Source organism: Cebidichthys violaceus, unplaced genomic scaffold (assembly GCF_023349555.1).
Source record: "Cebidichthys violaceus isolate CVI_PGR_0920_01 unplaced genomic scaffold, fCebVio1.0.p SCAF_14, whole genome shotgun sequence".
NCBI lineage: Eukaryota > Metazoa > Chordata > Actinopteri > Perciformes > Stichaeidae > Cebidichthys > Cebidichthys violaceus.
Window position 1 is genome coordinate 8,273,224 of NW_027176307.1, and position 15,560 is coordinate 8,288,783.

At 43.8% G+C, this 15,560-nt stretch overlaps 1 protein-coding gene across 1 annotated transcript in view; it reads right to left on the reverse strand.

Annotated features, from left to right (window-relative positions):
* Positions 1-439: 439 nt before the first annotated feature.
* Positions 440-15,560, reverse strand: part of vsnl1a (visinin-like 1a) — a 31,212-nt gene continuing 16,091 nt past the window's right edge. The window contains exons 3-4 of the mRNA XM_068708676.1: positions 3,231-3,446; positions 440-2,630 (exon numbers count right to left, since the gene is read on the reverse strand). Coding sequence (XP_068564777.1) covers positions 2,433-2,630; positions 3,231-3,446 — 414 coding nt within the window. The 3' untranslated portion in view covers positions 440-2,432. The remainder of the gene's footprint in view (positions 2,631-3,230; positions 3,447-15,560) is intronic.

The following is a 15,560-nucleotide window of genomic DNA, read 5'->3' on the forward strand; positions in this document are numbered from 1 at the left end:
AGAGATCTTAAATCATATAATACTTGAAAAGATCAGATTCTCACTTAGAGACTCCAGTGAATCCTTTGAAGAGACCTGGAAACCTTTCATAAATTATTTGAAAGATGCTGCAATCCAAAAAGTGAACTAACAGACATGGATCTTTAGTAAATTATTGAATTAAAATCTTATGGTGACGTAAAGATTATATGAAAAGTAGTGAGCACGTGAGAAGAACGGTAGAGTTTAAAACATGGATAAACAGTGGATTGATGAAAATAATGGAGAGAACTTGACAAAACCAACCTAAACAGTTCAAATTCAATTGTATGAAAAAACTATTTATATAAAAATATTTTTGTAGTGTGATGTCACACCTATGTTAAAATGAATGGAAATGAACCCATGAACCCAGGTGAACATCTACATGTGACGAGTCGAGTGAACAGACCAGACCAGAGCCCATAGAGTTCCTTTTATTAGATTAAATCACAACACAGGGAGTAGTGCAGCCATGTCGTCAGGGACACAATACATGCTACAAAAGAATCCTTGTACACGTTTGCCTTTGCTTACATTTGGTATCTTGATAGCAGTAATAGTAGTAACAGAGTTGGGATTAGAAACATTGTCTGGCCAAAGATGTTCATGTAAAGAAGTTCAGATCACAAAGACGGCTGAGACATGACGGTGGACCGGTATGCTGGATCTTTATTGCAATACTGTATGTACGGTGCCGAGTTACGTCTCCTGGAGCTCTTAGAACACTGGTGGTGTGGGTGGGACAGGGTCTGCGGTGCTCTAAGACAGGGCCAGCTAAACAGGGGTTACGTGGGCTCACAGGTTTCTTTCCACAGTCGTTTTATAGGAGGCACCGTGCTTCACTGAACTTCTTTACATTTGGAATGCACCAGTACGTGTACAATGTGTGAGAGAAGGGAGTAAAAAAGTACAAAAAGATTGACTGATTGGTAAGAGAGAAATACTTGGGAGGGTCTCTGAAGGGGCGAATTGTCCAAACTACTAAACGCATGGCTTTACAGTACGGCTGTCCTCTACGGGTAACTAATGAAAAACCATTCGCTGCTCCTCTCGCTGCTTCAGCACTCATTTACTTCCACTGAAAAAGACAAACAAGAAATGCTGCACTCCTCTCCTTTAACGCTCAGAAAAAAACCTCCTCCGAATGAACCTTGTTGATATGCAACCTGCAGGCTGGTCGGAAAAGAAGTGGATGCGATGGTGACACGTAGGTTGTGACTAAGTTTGATAACAATGCTCTCCAACTATGGACGAACGCTTAGATCTGCTTTCTGGTCGAACTCCAGCTGAGCGGAGCTTCGTTGGTTCTCCAGGGAATCCTCGTCTCACTTTGCTTCACAAATCTATCAATTTAGCTCTCTTTTTCAAATCTCTGACACAGGTTCAAAATGACGGATTCTTCTACATTCAACATCTGCTAATTAGTAATGAGATAGTGTTTAAATGCACGAGGAAGGGGGGACAGGGTAGGGTTTTAGATCTTAGCAACATATACCACAGCTAATCTACAAGGAAACATGCTCCCACAGTTAAAGCAGTCAAGAGAAGACGCCTCGACGGCTCACAGGAAGGACCGGTAGGACCGAAGGACCTACTGCAGGACGGCAAACATCTGTTCTCACGGATTCTCCCGAGTGTCAGCGCGCTGCTTTCTTTCGATAAGGCTTTCTGTCTTCGGTTACAGGATGCAAAACGAGGAGATTTTTTTAAGGCAGAACCTAAAGGCATGCAAATGAACTACGTTTACATCTTTTCACTGACAGCACGAGCGTGTTCTGGAAGGAGACGTTGGACGAATGCTCGTCCGTCTCTTCTAAGAGCTAGCGTTGGAGGCGACGGATAGAGAGTCTTATTGGAGGAAGATACATCATCGTAGGAATTTGGTTCAATTGATATTACTCGGTATTATGAAACACACACAGCTAGCGTCAGCAAACTTGGAACAATAAATAGAGTAGCGGCGAATTCAACGGAGCACATCACTGATGCGCAAGCTCCGGTAGAATGAGACTGTATGGAAAATACTTTGCACACTTCACATTTTGGCAGTTGATCTTTTAAATAATTTAAATATATATATATATATATTCATATTTATATTTCTATATATATTATCTGTGCAAGGTGTGTGTGTGTGTGTGTGTGTGTCCGCTGTGAGTGTGTTTGTGGCGTGCACCCGCACACTGCACTGTATGTTGAGTGTAGATCTTTTTTTTTTATAGCAAATAACATTCTCATGCACACGAGTGTTTCAAACACAAGAAGCAGATCCATTGAAAGGTAGTCCAAGCATATATATATATATATATTATTTTTTTTTCAGTGGAAATAGCTGCAAACTGAATGGAACATGAAATTCTTTCTGTGCAGTCCGTGGCGGCTGGCGGAGCGCTCTGCTCGCCCCCGCCGGCCTATTTCTGGAGGTCGCACTGCAGCAGTAATACGATGGACGGGTCGCTCTTGGCCGCCTCTTTGAACTCGTCCAGCGAGATCTGGTCGTCGTTGTTCTTGTCCATCTTGGAGAAGATCTTGTCCACTCTCTGCTCGGGCGTCAGGCCGTCCTCGTTCATCTTCATCATGATCACCGTGCCCACCATCTTGTAGATTGCCTGCAAAGAAGGGGGGGGGGATTTTACATCTAGAGCCTCTGAATGCGGCCACGTTTCCGTCACTTGTGTCTTTTCCTGAGAGGTGACGCAAGGAATCAAGAGAAACATGTCAGCGCCTGATGTCGGCAGCACAGCTGGAGCACAGCTGGATCAGCTGTTGGCCTGCTATCTACAGCATCTTCTTGATGCTGTGATGTGCCGTCCACATAATAGCAGGGCCGCATGGTAACCACAGCCTGAGCTATTCGTTTTTATTGATTTAAGTACAGATGAGTCCACTGGACTTTTCAGTGCTCAGATTTTCAACCTTTTCTACTGTTGAATAGAAAAAATCATGCCGATAAACAATCTAATGTGTGTAACTACAATATTATCCATGAGCTCCAAACATACACTTCTGCCTTTTGTTGCTTGTTTCACATTATATTTGTGTCTTAGCCCTCTACTGTAGAACCTTGAACTAAGTACAAAAAATAAATGTTAGCTCATGCTACCTAGTTGTACCAGTTCAAAATATGTACTGTATCTGAGAACATTTGGATTGCTAGTCCTCCGATCATCATCTAGCTTCCTTAAAGGGATCATTCTCTGCCGTGATACCTCGATGATCTCCAGCATCTCCACCCGGGTGATCTTGCCGTCTCCGTCCAGGTCGTACATGTTGAAGGCCCAGTTGAGCTTCTGCTCGAAGCTGCCCCGCGACGTGATGGACAGCGCGCAGATGAACTCTCTGAAGTCGATGGTGCCGTCGCTGTTCTTGTCGAAGGTCCTGAAGGCGTGCTGGGCGAACTTGGACGCGTCGCCGTACGGGAAGAACTGGGACGGGAAAAAAGAAAGAAAACTAACATCACCCAATAGGAACATCATTATTCAGCAAGAGATCAGTGTCAAAATACACCACATTTGCCTTAACACCTCCAAAACATGCATGTAACTTTATATAAAGTTTTATATAAACTTTATATAAACTTATATAAGTTGGTAAAAACTAGTGAGGTCACTGCCCAATTTTGCCAGATCATGAGGTAGTTTACAATTAAAGGGCAGATTAATGGAAACAGATGGTGCTATTTATAAAAATAAGGGTAGAGAATAATTTGCATTTTAAATTGATGGTCATTCATTACCTGCAGTAATTAAATTAACTTTGATTTCCTATTCTAATCTGGTGCTTTTAAGTTCTGCAAATGTTGTCACCGGTCTGTGCATTCACGTGCATGGTTGCATATTCACACTGCTAGGTGGCTTAAAGAAGTCTTGCTGATTTCCCTCATCGTGTAGAGTTACCTTGGGAAACTTCTAAATCTAAAGCCTTCAGCCTTTCCTGAGAGATGCATATGAAATTGTAGTTCTAACATTTACATTGTATTGGTCCCTGAAGGGAAGTTGTCTTTTCTCTTAGGCCCCTTCACTGGAAGATCACCGACACACAGCAGCCAGGAGCCGGTGGAGCCACTCACTCTGAGAGGCTCTCACACTGGGTGCGTCCTGACTCTTATACCTTGAATATGAGTCCTCCAGTTACCTCATCCCTCACTACTTCCTGCATCTGAAGTGTTATAGTTTCATATCTCTTACAAAGTGTATTAAATGTTTTCCGACGCACATGGGAGTCGTCTCGAGGCTAAATGAGCTTTCTGATTCAAAGGGCCCCATGGGTCTCATTCTGGTACTATGAATTCCAATTGAATCCCTTTACTTTGGTGTAGTGCTATAAACAGGTCACAATTTAAATTTGTCCATTTTACGTTTATTTACTGTATCTGCAAAACTAGTGACATTCCCACCAGCCTCAGCTGCACTATGTGTTTGTGCTAATTAGCAAATGTTAGCATGCCAACATGCTAAACTACGACGACGAACGTGGTAAACATTATACCTGCTTAACTTAGCGTGTTGAGCATGTTAGCATGCTGACGTTAGCTTTTGGCTCAATGAAGCACAGCGGCAGAGAGGCCATACCGAGGCTACGGGCACTTGGGTACATTTTATTAACATTCAAGTTAAGTTCACAATATTTTGCAAAATATACCAAATTCTAAAAATACATTTTCCCTTTGATGTGATTGTCCGGACCAATAGCAGGATTTAACAGGACAGCTAAAATTAAGCCAACTTAACCATGTAACAACTATGAAAAAAGTAACCATACAACGTTGCCCTTTGCACATGTAACAGGTTGATGGAAATGAATTGCACTTCTGTGTGTTGATGCCAAAGTCTGCGGCCCCACAACTCTCCTGTATATCATTAATTAAACGCTATAGATCAACTGTGATCTGAGAACTTGAGCCCCACTGAGCCCCACTGAGTGCAAACCAATGTCATCACTGCATCCCTGCGCTACATGTACACGAGGTCAGAGGCTAATGCAGTGACCCTGCTCATCTGCTCATCCACTGTGGACCATGAACCCTGTGGGTGCCCACCAGAAGCCGAGTGATTCATTGGATATAACCTTCCACTTGACCTCTCTGGAAAAAACCCTAAGGGATGATGGGTAATCTAAGCTTGGCGAGGCTGTTCTCAGCTTCCATAAAGGCAAATAGAACAAACTGGGAGACATATCCATTCTGTGTTGTCGTTTGAGGAAATGTCTTATAGTTTACCTTGTGCAGTTTTGTTGCTGAGCCCAGTCATGGTTTGATGTATGTGAACTATAAATTCAACAACTCTTACGTAAGCAAAGGAATCGCTGAAAAAATAGAATCAGGTGCTCTTGAACTTTGTGTTACATCTTTGGCTTTTGTTTGCTCACATTCAGCGAACGCTGCGAGCATGAATTTATTAAGTCAAGGTGAATCAGCTCAGAGGACATGAAGTACTTTCATCATTTAATATTTCATCTGCCAGCAAATGTCATCAGATCCTGCTTTTACAATGAGTAAAACATGATTTAAAGTAGAAAGGTGTTCTCAGTAGAGTGCAGTTCTGCGCCAGGTGTGTCTGCAACGACCACAGCTGTATTGTGTGATTGAATGAATCAGCTGGCTAACCCCGCTTCTAGACACCACTGTAAGGCGTCATAAAACAGGTCATACAATCTTGCCAGAAGAAAATCAAACACGCTAAGCTGTCTGCCCGTGTAGCAGCGTCTGAGAGGTGGCGATTTACTCAGCAGTGTGTGTACTGCTACATCCATTAGCTGTTCGCCAAACATATACTCACTAAAAGTGAGGAAACTGTTCCCGCCGCTCTTTATCTTTGGCTGCAGAGTAGCGTCTGTGGGTCGCCAATGCACACAGCTGTGTTATCACAGAGTAGTGAGTGAGGAGTCAGCAGGCAGTATAACACAGGTAATAAAAGGTGTTTTGAGAAAATGAGAGTCACAGCAACAATGAGAGGTCCTTGAACATGCAGCCATAACTGACCACCCAGTTATGGCTAGTTGCTAACTTTATCTGTCGGCTGTTAGGTTCTGGACAGGTAGCATTCAGTGAGTTTTTACAGATTTTTTGTTGCCAGTTGCATCTGGAAACGATGTTGCCAAGAGCTTCAAGAGCGAATCAAAACAGTAAATTTGCTGGTCGTACAACCAAAACAGAATTACATTTCCTGAAAACTTTAAAGTGTAAAACTGTAAAGCCGAGGGAAACTGCAGTCAGTTGATTGTTATCAGTGGTTTCATTACTAAGAGTTAGCCCTTTTCCAATAATCCATTTCATCCATAATTAATAGTTTGATTATGGCAGCTTTAAACTCCTCTGCTGCAGTTTCATGCAGCGAGCAATCGGAGGCACATGTACGTTTGTTTCAGGCGGTACGAGACCGAGTCCTTGTCCTTGTGCGCGGCAGACAGTGTCGTCATACGGGGCGAAGAGGGAGGTGAGGACGCAACCTCAGCCTCTCGTTAGAGCAACCGCCCCAGCACGCATAAACTGTCTGGTGTCACGATGCGGGGGAGGTTGAGGCCATGAATGCTGATGGGAGGATGAGCAGAGAGTGCAGTGGATGGGAGATACAAAGAGAGAGGAGGGAGAGGAGGAAACAGAGAGAAAGACGAGGAGGATGAATAAGACATGGGTTAGACTGTGAGAGTCGGTTTGTGTTGCAAAACTGCCCGTCTGAAGTGAGGTCCCACTCATGTGAATTCTGCTGCAGTAGCAAAGCGATCAGACTGCAGTGAGGAGTTAACAGACAGACAGAGAATGTGGGGGGAGGGGGGGGGGGGGCGACGACTTAGAGAGAGAGGAAACGAACAAGGAGATGAGGAGAGAAAACAAGAAAGAAAAGAGATGGAGGAGACTAAAATGAGTGTGACAGAGAGAGTGTTAGAGGGAGTGTGGCGGCGATTGAGCTCCGTCCCTATCTGGCCTTCTGCTCCAGAGAAACCGGGGGGAGGGAGGAGGGAAGAGGGGAGAGAAAGACACTGCGGCTCCACCACAATCTGGCAAGTTATGAAACACTTTGTTATGTAAAAAAAACGGAGAGAAGAAAGAAATAAAAGTGGGACAGGATGATGAGACGGTGAAAATCCTCCATCTTTCTTCGGTTCAGCTCGTCCGTCGTTGTTGGACGTCAGAGAACTAGACTGTCGAGGACAAAACCTTCACTAGGTGTGACACAATTACCATCATGACAGAAAAAGAACCCGTCTGGACTTGAAGCGCCTTGACAGCTACGGATATTAGGCTGTTAACATTTCCATTAAGTCTCATTTCTTTCCTGATTTGGCTCCCGTTTGCTGTTACGGCTGTTTGATATGGTCAGCAGAGGACAGGCTGAATGCCAGCTTCTGTCCACCCGGTGCAGAGCGAGGCAGACAGGCACAGCTGGCTTAATAAGGCTAATGTGAGTGTTTGTGTGGGTCGATGAGTGCATGGCGAAGCCTGTTCTGTCAAACAAATACCCCACCCCAACCTCCACACACACACACACACACACACACACACACACACACACACACACACACACACACACACACACACACACACACGACCCAAAACATGCTGCCATTAAATGGGACATTAAAGCCTTCATAATCGGACTGCAAGCTGGCTCTGGTGCCGATCCAAAAAGCGAAAGAGGGAAAGCCAGAGAGAGAGAGAGAGGAGGGGCAGAAGCAAGGGAAGAAAGAAGAAGAGAGGATAGAAAAAGTGGAACGGGGAGGAAAGAGAAGTGAGAGAAGTAGCGCGAAATAGAAAGTCACACTTAGACGAATGCCTTTCACACTAGCAGAGCAGTGACTGGCTGCAAGATCACAGAGCTGATGATTAATAAGGCTCACTGCGAAACGGTACAAAACAGATTCAACAGCAATCAAGCTCATCCGTAACAGAGCGACTGATGACTTGTGTGTGTTCGGTTTGAAAATAACTTCAGAGTTAGGTAACAGCAATGTTGGATCCAGATCCGTGCTCAGCGGCCCTGCCTGCGCCGCCAGCTCTTCGGATAACAGTTAAGCTGGACAGACATCTTGTTGCTTGAAAGCTTCCAATGATGAGCTCGCAAGGGTCAGGATTTAAATGCCATGAAGATTTGTTTGCTACATGCACAGTCTGTTGCAGTCTGGGGAGCTGCAGATTGCATGTAACTGGATTACAGTTATGTGAGTCGTAGAAAAATAGTTTTATAATGGTAAATATAAAGCCTTTATAAGTGTAACTGATCTGAGGAAGCCTGCAGTAAGATGTTTTGGGATCTTTCTGGCTCTGCAGCATCCTGATAGCTATAGTTTACACCCCCCCCCCCCCCATCCACTGAGACACCCTGCTGCCATGAAGCAATATGAATCACATTTATGTACTCTCTGGACCATTAACATTTACTTTCACTCTTATTTCATCTGTTGATTAATTTGTTTAGTGTTTTATTTATTCCCGAAATGTCAGTAAGTGGTCAACAATACACTGGCATTCTCACCTCCAAAAAGAGACAGAAACAAGCTGGTCACAGTTTTGTGTTCATAACTCATTAAAGCTAACGTTACATTATGAAATTATCTTTTTCAGTACTGGTTTATTTGTAGTAAGGTCAGTTTTTAAAATACAGGTCCCAGAGTTCTATTCGAATAATGACATATACTTATCACAGCTGGATTCTTATTTGCTGATGATTATACAATAAAGAAAACATACTTATTTATATTATATTCCATGTCTGACAATAGATCCCCCTAAATGTTACACACCGTTCCTTTAAGGACTGTAGAATAACTTTTTGACCCATTGATTCTATTTTGATCAGAAAGCTTAATGAGGACCTTCTCTGTATATCCCTGCTATAATTAATCACACCTGACAAAGCCATTAGACAGCTGCAGACGTGCCAAGACAGACCTCCCCCTGTCCACCCTGTCTCCCAGAAGAGGATCATTCATGCACTCGCTGTCCCATAATGCCCTGCCCTGGGCCGCTGCCGTGGCGATGCCGTGCTCTGTCGCGCGTTCCTCTATTTTCCACTGATAGTGTCTGACTCCGATTCTATCCCTCTCCATATCTTTCTGCTGCTTCCGCAGTCCAGAGACGCGTGCTACAACATGACACGCGCTCACTCACACACATGCTCTTTTGGGAGCCCCAGAGCTCATTTGTGCTCAGGTCCTGCCTCCCCGAGCAATATGGATCATTTTTGCCCTGTGGATAAACGTTATCATTACCTGCAGAAAAATGAATCCCTCACTGTAACCGCTTAGTGGCCAACGAACTCACTCGAGTGGCACATAGAATACAATAGAGCACCACAGATCTGAGCCGTACAGCTAATAAGAATTTATGGACTAAAGCCTATTAATATTCCCACTCATGAAGCCCACAAGGTCAAGGTCTCCTTGCTAAAGGGTCCGACAGGACGCTCTGCACCGCCTCTTGTGTTTTCAATAATGTGTAGCAGGTTAGCCACTGGCTAGTCATCTCTCCAGCATGCGAGCACAGGTTCTAGAGGTCAGCCTGGGACTGTAATTTGTCCTTCGAAGCACCTGAGGTCTGTATTTTTCAGCAGTACACTCGAAAAAAAAAAGAGGCTTTGGCTTCGACTTGTTTCTTAAGGTTTCCGTCATCCCCCCGCTGCACTGGAGGGCTGTGTAAATAATGCCTTATGCTTCCTGCACGCCTTTGCTAACATTGTCACATGCAGTCAAGCCTGTTTGGAGGGAACACACCAGCAGGACCTCGGCATGACAGCACTGGCTGTCTCTGCATATGGCTGTTTACATTGCTTCATCAAAGCATTGCTTACATGCTACTTCAGTAAGCAGAATGCTTGAGAGGGAATAGATGCATAATACATGGCTGGGATATTTACACTGTGTGTGTGTGTGTGTGTGTGTGTGTGTGTGTGTGTGTGTGTGTGAGAGACAGAGCCTGCCTGTGCTCTTACATAAACCCTTTGTGACATGGCAGGCAGCAACAGAAACGTAGCCAGCGCACTGCTGTAGCTGCTACTGCGTCCAAGCCTCCAGGGTCTGCTCGGATAGAAAACACACGCACCCACAATCCCCTCTGCTCTGTGAAATGCTTTTTTAATCATCCTCTCGCTATTTTTCAGATGGGTGCCTGCTGTGATATCTGTGTCACCAAAGGTAAACAATTCAGCAGTAATATATGACCTGAGAACAACCTCTAAAATTAGCGCTTCACTCGGCTCTAAACTTATTCAAGTTAAAATCTTCAAGATCCAAACCTGATGTATCATACTATTTATGGTTTGCACTTCTTCTGCAGCAGCCATTCATCATCTATCCACCTCATTCTACCTCCCCAAGCTGGAGTCAAGTTGCCTTCACATATACATGGGATTCATACGGGATGATGCATGTATCCAGCGTTACAGTTATAACAGCCTACAGCCGCATCAGTGCTGTTTTATGTTACTGCTAATGCTAAGCCAACATTTCCTACTGTAGCTGCACCACATTAAAAACAGCAAACTGGCAAAACTTAAATTATTTCAATTCAGTTCCATCTTATTTGTATAGACCAATACCACAGATCACAAGTTTGCTTCAAATGGCTTTACAATCTACACAACATACGACATCCTCTGTCTCTGGACGCTAGCTTTGGTACAGGAAAAACCCTTTTGAACCAGCCACATGAAACGTGATCACTGTTAGCGCTGACCGTGACACTTTATCAGTTATATAATTTTTAATTTTTGCAGTAAGGAGCAATGGAGCAGTCAGGAGCAGCAATGCACTGTGGACTGTTAGATGAAGAGCTGGGCGTGGCAAGCTGCAAACATCCATCTTCTTAGCAAGGTAACCAACTGTTGATTAGCTTACTTTGGTAACCTAAGTCACTGCTTTCTGCTAATGGCTAAGTGAGCCTTTCCAATTGAAAAATCACGGAAAACATTGCTGCTGTGCAGTATGAAATCACAATGAGCCCTAATGCTAACCTTATAGCCACACCAGATAAATAGCCTACATTAGCTACCTAATTGTAGCAGTTCAATACCAGGTGAGACCAGATGCAAATAGTTTATATCCTATTAAGTGAGCAGAATCGGTTGTATCAGTTTTTGTATTGGATTTAGTTTTAACCGCCAGCGATGCCAGTCACAGTGTAGCATCAGCCAACTCTCCAGCTCTGCTCCATAGACTCATAAAAAGGTTTCAGATGTTCTTCATGTTCAGGTTGGTTATGTGGGTTTGGAGCTCGTCGTGGTTAAACGTTGTGTAACAGTGATACTCGTTACCCGGAGAGGTTGGTAGGAGATATACGTTTCTAAAATTTCCAAATAAAAACCTGTGCATTGGCAAAGTACGTTAACACATTATTAACTAGTATTTGCACGTCTATGCTACGCTAGCTACCAAAGGTATACTGAATGTATACACATCCTCATATTGTAGACCCTTCTGTCTGTTTCTCTCTAAAATCTCAAAGTTAGATATTATTTATTCAGGGAGTGCAGTTAGTGACAGTGTGGGCTCCATGGGGAGCGGGGCTTAGCTAAGGGCCAATTAAGAGTCGGAGGCTGACGTGAATGTCTTTTCCCCACTTGGCTGCTTGGAATTATGGTTTCAACAATGTGACGTGAATAATCACACAATCAAAGATGCTGCAATGAGACGAACATGGCGGGAATCTGTCTCCTCTGTCTACCGCGCCATAATCAGACTGTGTTAATACACGTGTGATCTTTGTTTAGGATTGCTTTTGGTCTTGAGGGATGAGTCTTTGATTCACTGAGACAATAGGCTTTCAAGAAGAGGGGCCACTTGATTGAAACGTAACCCCCGAATAATAAGTGTAGCAAGCACTGGTCGTGTGTGTGTGTGTGTGTTGGAGGCGGGGGGGCAGATGTTGAGGGGTGGGAATCCTCTTGTTTGACACCACATGCAAACCATCGAGTGGATTGACCAAAAAGATATTAAACCAGCTTTGAATGGCTGACTAGATATCCCCGCTGTCTATCATGAATGATTGTGTGCGGCTTATTCCTGGAGAGCACAAAATCAGTCAGCTTGTGATTTAAGAGGAATTTGGAGCAGACCTGTCCCTGACCCTGGTTTATCTGTGGTTACAAAACACCCATCTGGCAGCACTAACTCTGCATGAGGAGTGTGAATGACAGCACAACAGCAGATGGCACTGTTGAGTGTGGAGACGTATTTCCAGCCTCAGGGGACGGTGAAGAGAACAGTTATTGGCATTGAAAGAATGATTAGAGGAGAGACAGAGCGAGAAGGCTGCAGCGAGAGGTAAATACATCAGACTACTTACAAAACAATATTCCTATCAATAACCCAGATCAGTAACTATCTATTCTGGTGTTAAAACAGGTATTTATTAACCTCTCAGCAGAAAAATGTCACGTCTGGCACATTCCACCAGTGCCATTTTTTGGCCTGATCTAAATCAGATGCAGAGAAGCAGCCAAGCAGAGTGTGACTCACTGCTGCTGCCAGGTTTGGCAGGTAGATCTGAGGGCTACCCTCTGCTCCTTGTGACGCAACTCAAAGAGAGGCAGAATAACAGAGGGAAAAGGGAGCACTCGCTCGCTTTATCTTCACTTGCCAGTGGTGTGTCCAGAATGGCTGGTCTCTAAAGCGCTTGGCAAGATAAATCCACAGCAGCTTGTGCAGTTTGAAGCCACCTTTTAAAAAAGCTCATGGCCGGCCCCGCGAGCTTCTCCCGCTCAGAGAACACCGCACGACGGAACACAACACACAACCTCTTTTCCATTCTTTCTTCAGATGGCTACATTATGGGTCGTTATTTGCATTGTGCCTTTGTTCTACATGACTCATCGAACCTCCTTGGCTTCTCCTCCTCAAGCACACGTTCATCATTCATGTCTGACTTTCCTGCACGTGTGCAATGTGTATGAAAAAAACCTCACATCTGCATGCAAACATTCATGTGCTTGTGCTGCCTGCTACCTGAACGTTATTCCCATCTAACTAAAGGCCTTTACACACCGGGGGTGCCGGATTAATAAATTACACAAAAAAGGGGAATACTCACCTGTGATTTCTTTGCATCAAAACTATTCAGTGATGCCGACACTTTTTCAATAAAAGGTTTGAATAGATCCCTGCCAGCAGAGGATCCTATTGACCCAGAGCAGTGTCTGTCAGTGTATCTGAGTTGTTACAACAGTCACAAATCCAGCTGTACAACTGAATATTACTTCTGAAATACTCATCACCACCAAAGTCGAAAACATCAATGATTCCAATGCTGATTGAGTATATAATATTAACAACTGCTTCTAGTTTTTTTTCGTCACTGTGGTTGTGTACAGATTAGCCTCAATAATCAAACGTTTTGATTGACTGTATATGGAAAAACAAGCTATATTTATATTTATCTAACCCACTGCACCCATGGGTAATGAAACTCAGATGTTGCTGATTGTCTACCACTGATGAATTTCCACATCTTTACTAATGTGTTTGTCTATTAAATCATTTAAATGCAGTTGTGGTACCATCTGAACCGAGACAAGGAATGTAATGTTGCTGGTATCATTTTGGGGCAAAACAAAGCCTCTGACTCTCATCGCCCTAATGGTTTTGCTTCCTATCTGTCCGGTTTTCCATCCTTCAGTTCTGAGAATAGTTTCAATCTGTCAGACACTTAAGTTGTGTTAAGTTATGCAGGTTGGACAGCTGGGTCAGCGAGGACAAACGAACAGACTGCAAAGAACAAAATGTCAAAACAACATCTGTCTGGCACCAGTGACTCTCAACAGGCCTGATGCTTAAACCCAAGAGAGACCAAAGAGTCAAACTAAGAGTGGACCCAATGCTGAACCCTGAGGAACACCTAAACAAAGCAGTCAAAGGTGTAAAGGTGAGTGTGGATCTCCATGAGGTGTGTATGCAGTGACCATTGCTGTATTGTTTGATAGAATTAATACAAACAACAATTAGCTAACCCCCCATCTAGACACTAATGGGCTGCAAGGCGTCGTAAAACACACATGACGTGATGAATGTAGGCAATCAACTCACACTAACTCACACAAATGCAGAGAGTTAATTTTGAATCTCAAACCAGCAGGCGGTGCGGATTAGCTTAGCCTACAGACAGAGCCAGGCTAGCTGTTCCCCTGTTTTGACTCTATGCTAAATGAAGCTGTCTCCTGGCTGTAGTGTAGATTCATATTTAGTGTACAGTCATGAGAATGGCATTGATATTGTCATCTGACTCTTTGCAAGAAAGAAAATAAGCCCATTTCCCAAAAAGTCTAACATTATCCTTTAACTACCAATGTGGTGGGATCATACTTTGATCAAAATACAGCAGTACATTAAATATCGAGAAAGACGCAGAAACAAGGAGTTACCAGATCAGTCGAAAGCTGACAGCAACAAATGACAACAATTACAGGTGGCAAGACATAGAGAGACAAACCACGAGAGCAAAAGTGAGACGCAATATAAGAACAGGAGTGAAAGAAAGGGAAGCCATGGCCCCTAACCTAATCATGTTCTACTCCAAAGCACTACAGGCTGGGAGGAGGGCCACTCCGTTCATTAGCAAGGCCCATTCTATTTACAGACTACTCTGACAAACGCAAGACTACCTGACTTGACCTTGAGTGCATATTTGAATACACAACAACATCTTGGCAGAATTTTTTTAATCAGCAGTTTTTTTGTCATAATCTTTTTTTTCATACGTAATAGAAATGTAACTTGCTTCCTATAAGGAATCTCCTTGCTTGTCTGCCTTCACACGAGGGTCAGAGGTCAGGCTGATGCTGATTCAGCATCTCTCTCATGGGTGGATGCTCGCTGACCCAGTGGCATGAACCCTTGTTAACCAGTTGAAGGTCGTTACCCCCCCCCCCCCACTGGATTTAAACCTACACGGTGAGACTAATAGCTGTGTGGCCTGTTGCCCTCACTATTCAGCCATGATAAGTGATTTATTCCCACACAGGATGTGCTAACGGTTACACTTAGCTCAATCAGGATATGATTTCCCCCCAGAACACGCCCCATTATCTTACTTTGTGCATCTAAAGGCACTCCCCAACTTCCCTCTTCCTCTTCTCACACTGCAGCAGCAGCAGTGAGACTCGCTGGAAGTTGCTGAATAATTCAATTGCAACTTCAAGGTCCGAAGTGAGACATTGCAAAGAGGCCAGACAGCGGCTGATAGGTCAAAAGCAATTCATTATCATAAATCCATCCATCCATTAGTTTCCCCGTCTGTCTCCATGCATCCGTCATTCTTTCTTCCTTCCTGCCTCTCTCAGTGTATTTATGTGTCTGTTTTCTCCGTTACGGCTCATTTCGGATGCAACTCTCATCTCTGTAAACACTGACACAGACACTCTCAGCAATTAGCACAGATTTTCTGTTCAGAAACCACTGTTTATCTTTGTGAAAATTCCAGTCTGCTTATTCAGTGTCAGATCCCCCTCCCTCTGTGCTTTCTAAACATTGTAAACTAGTCACTGTCATTTAGTCCGGAGTTTATCATTACCATTTGACTCAAATCTTCGGAGCAAAAAGTTGGGAATGTTTCT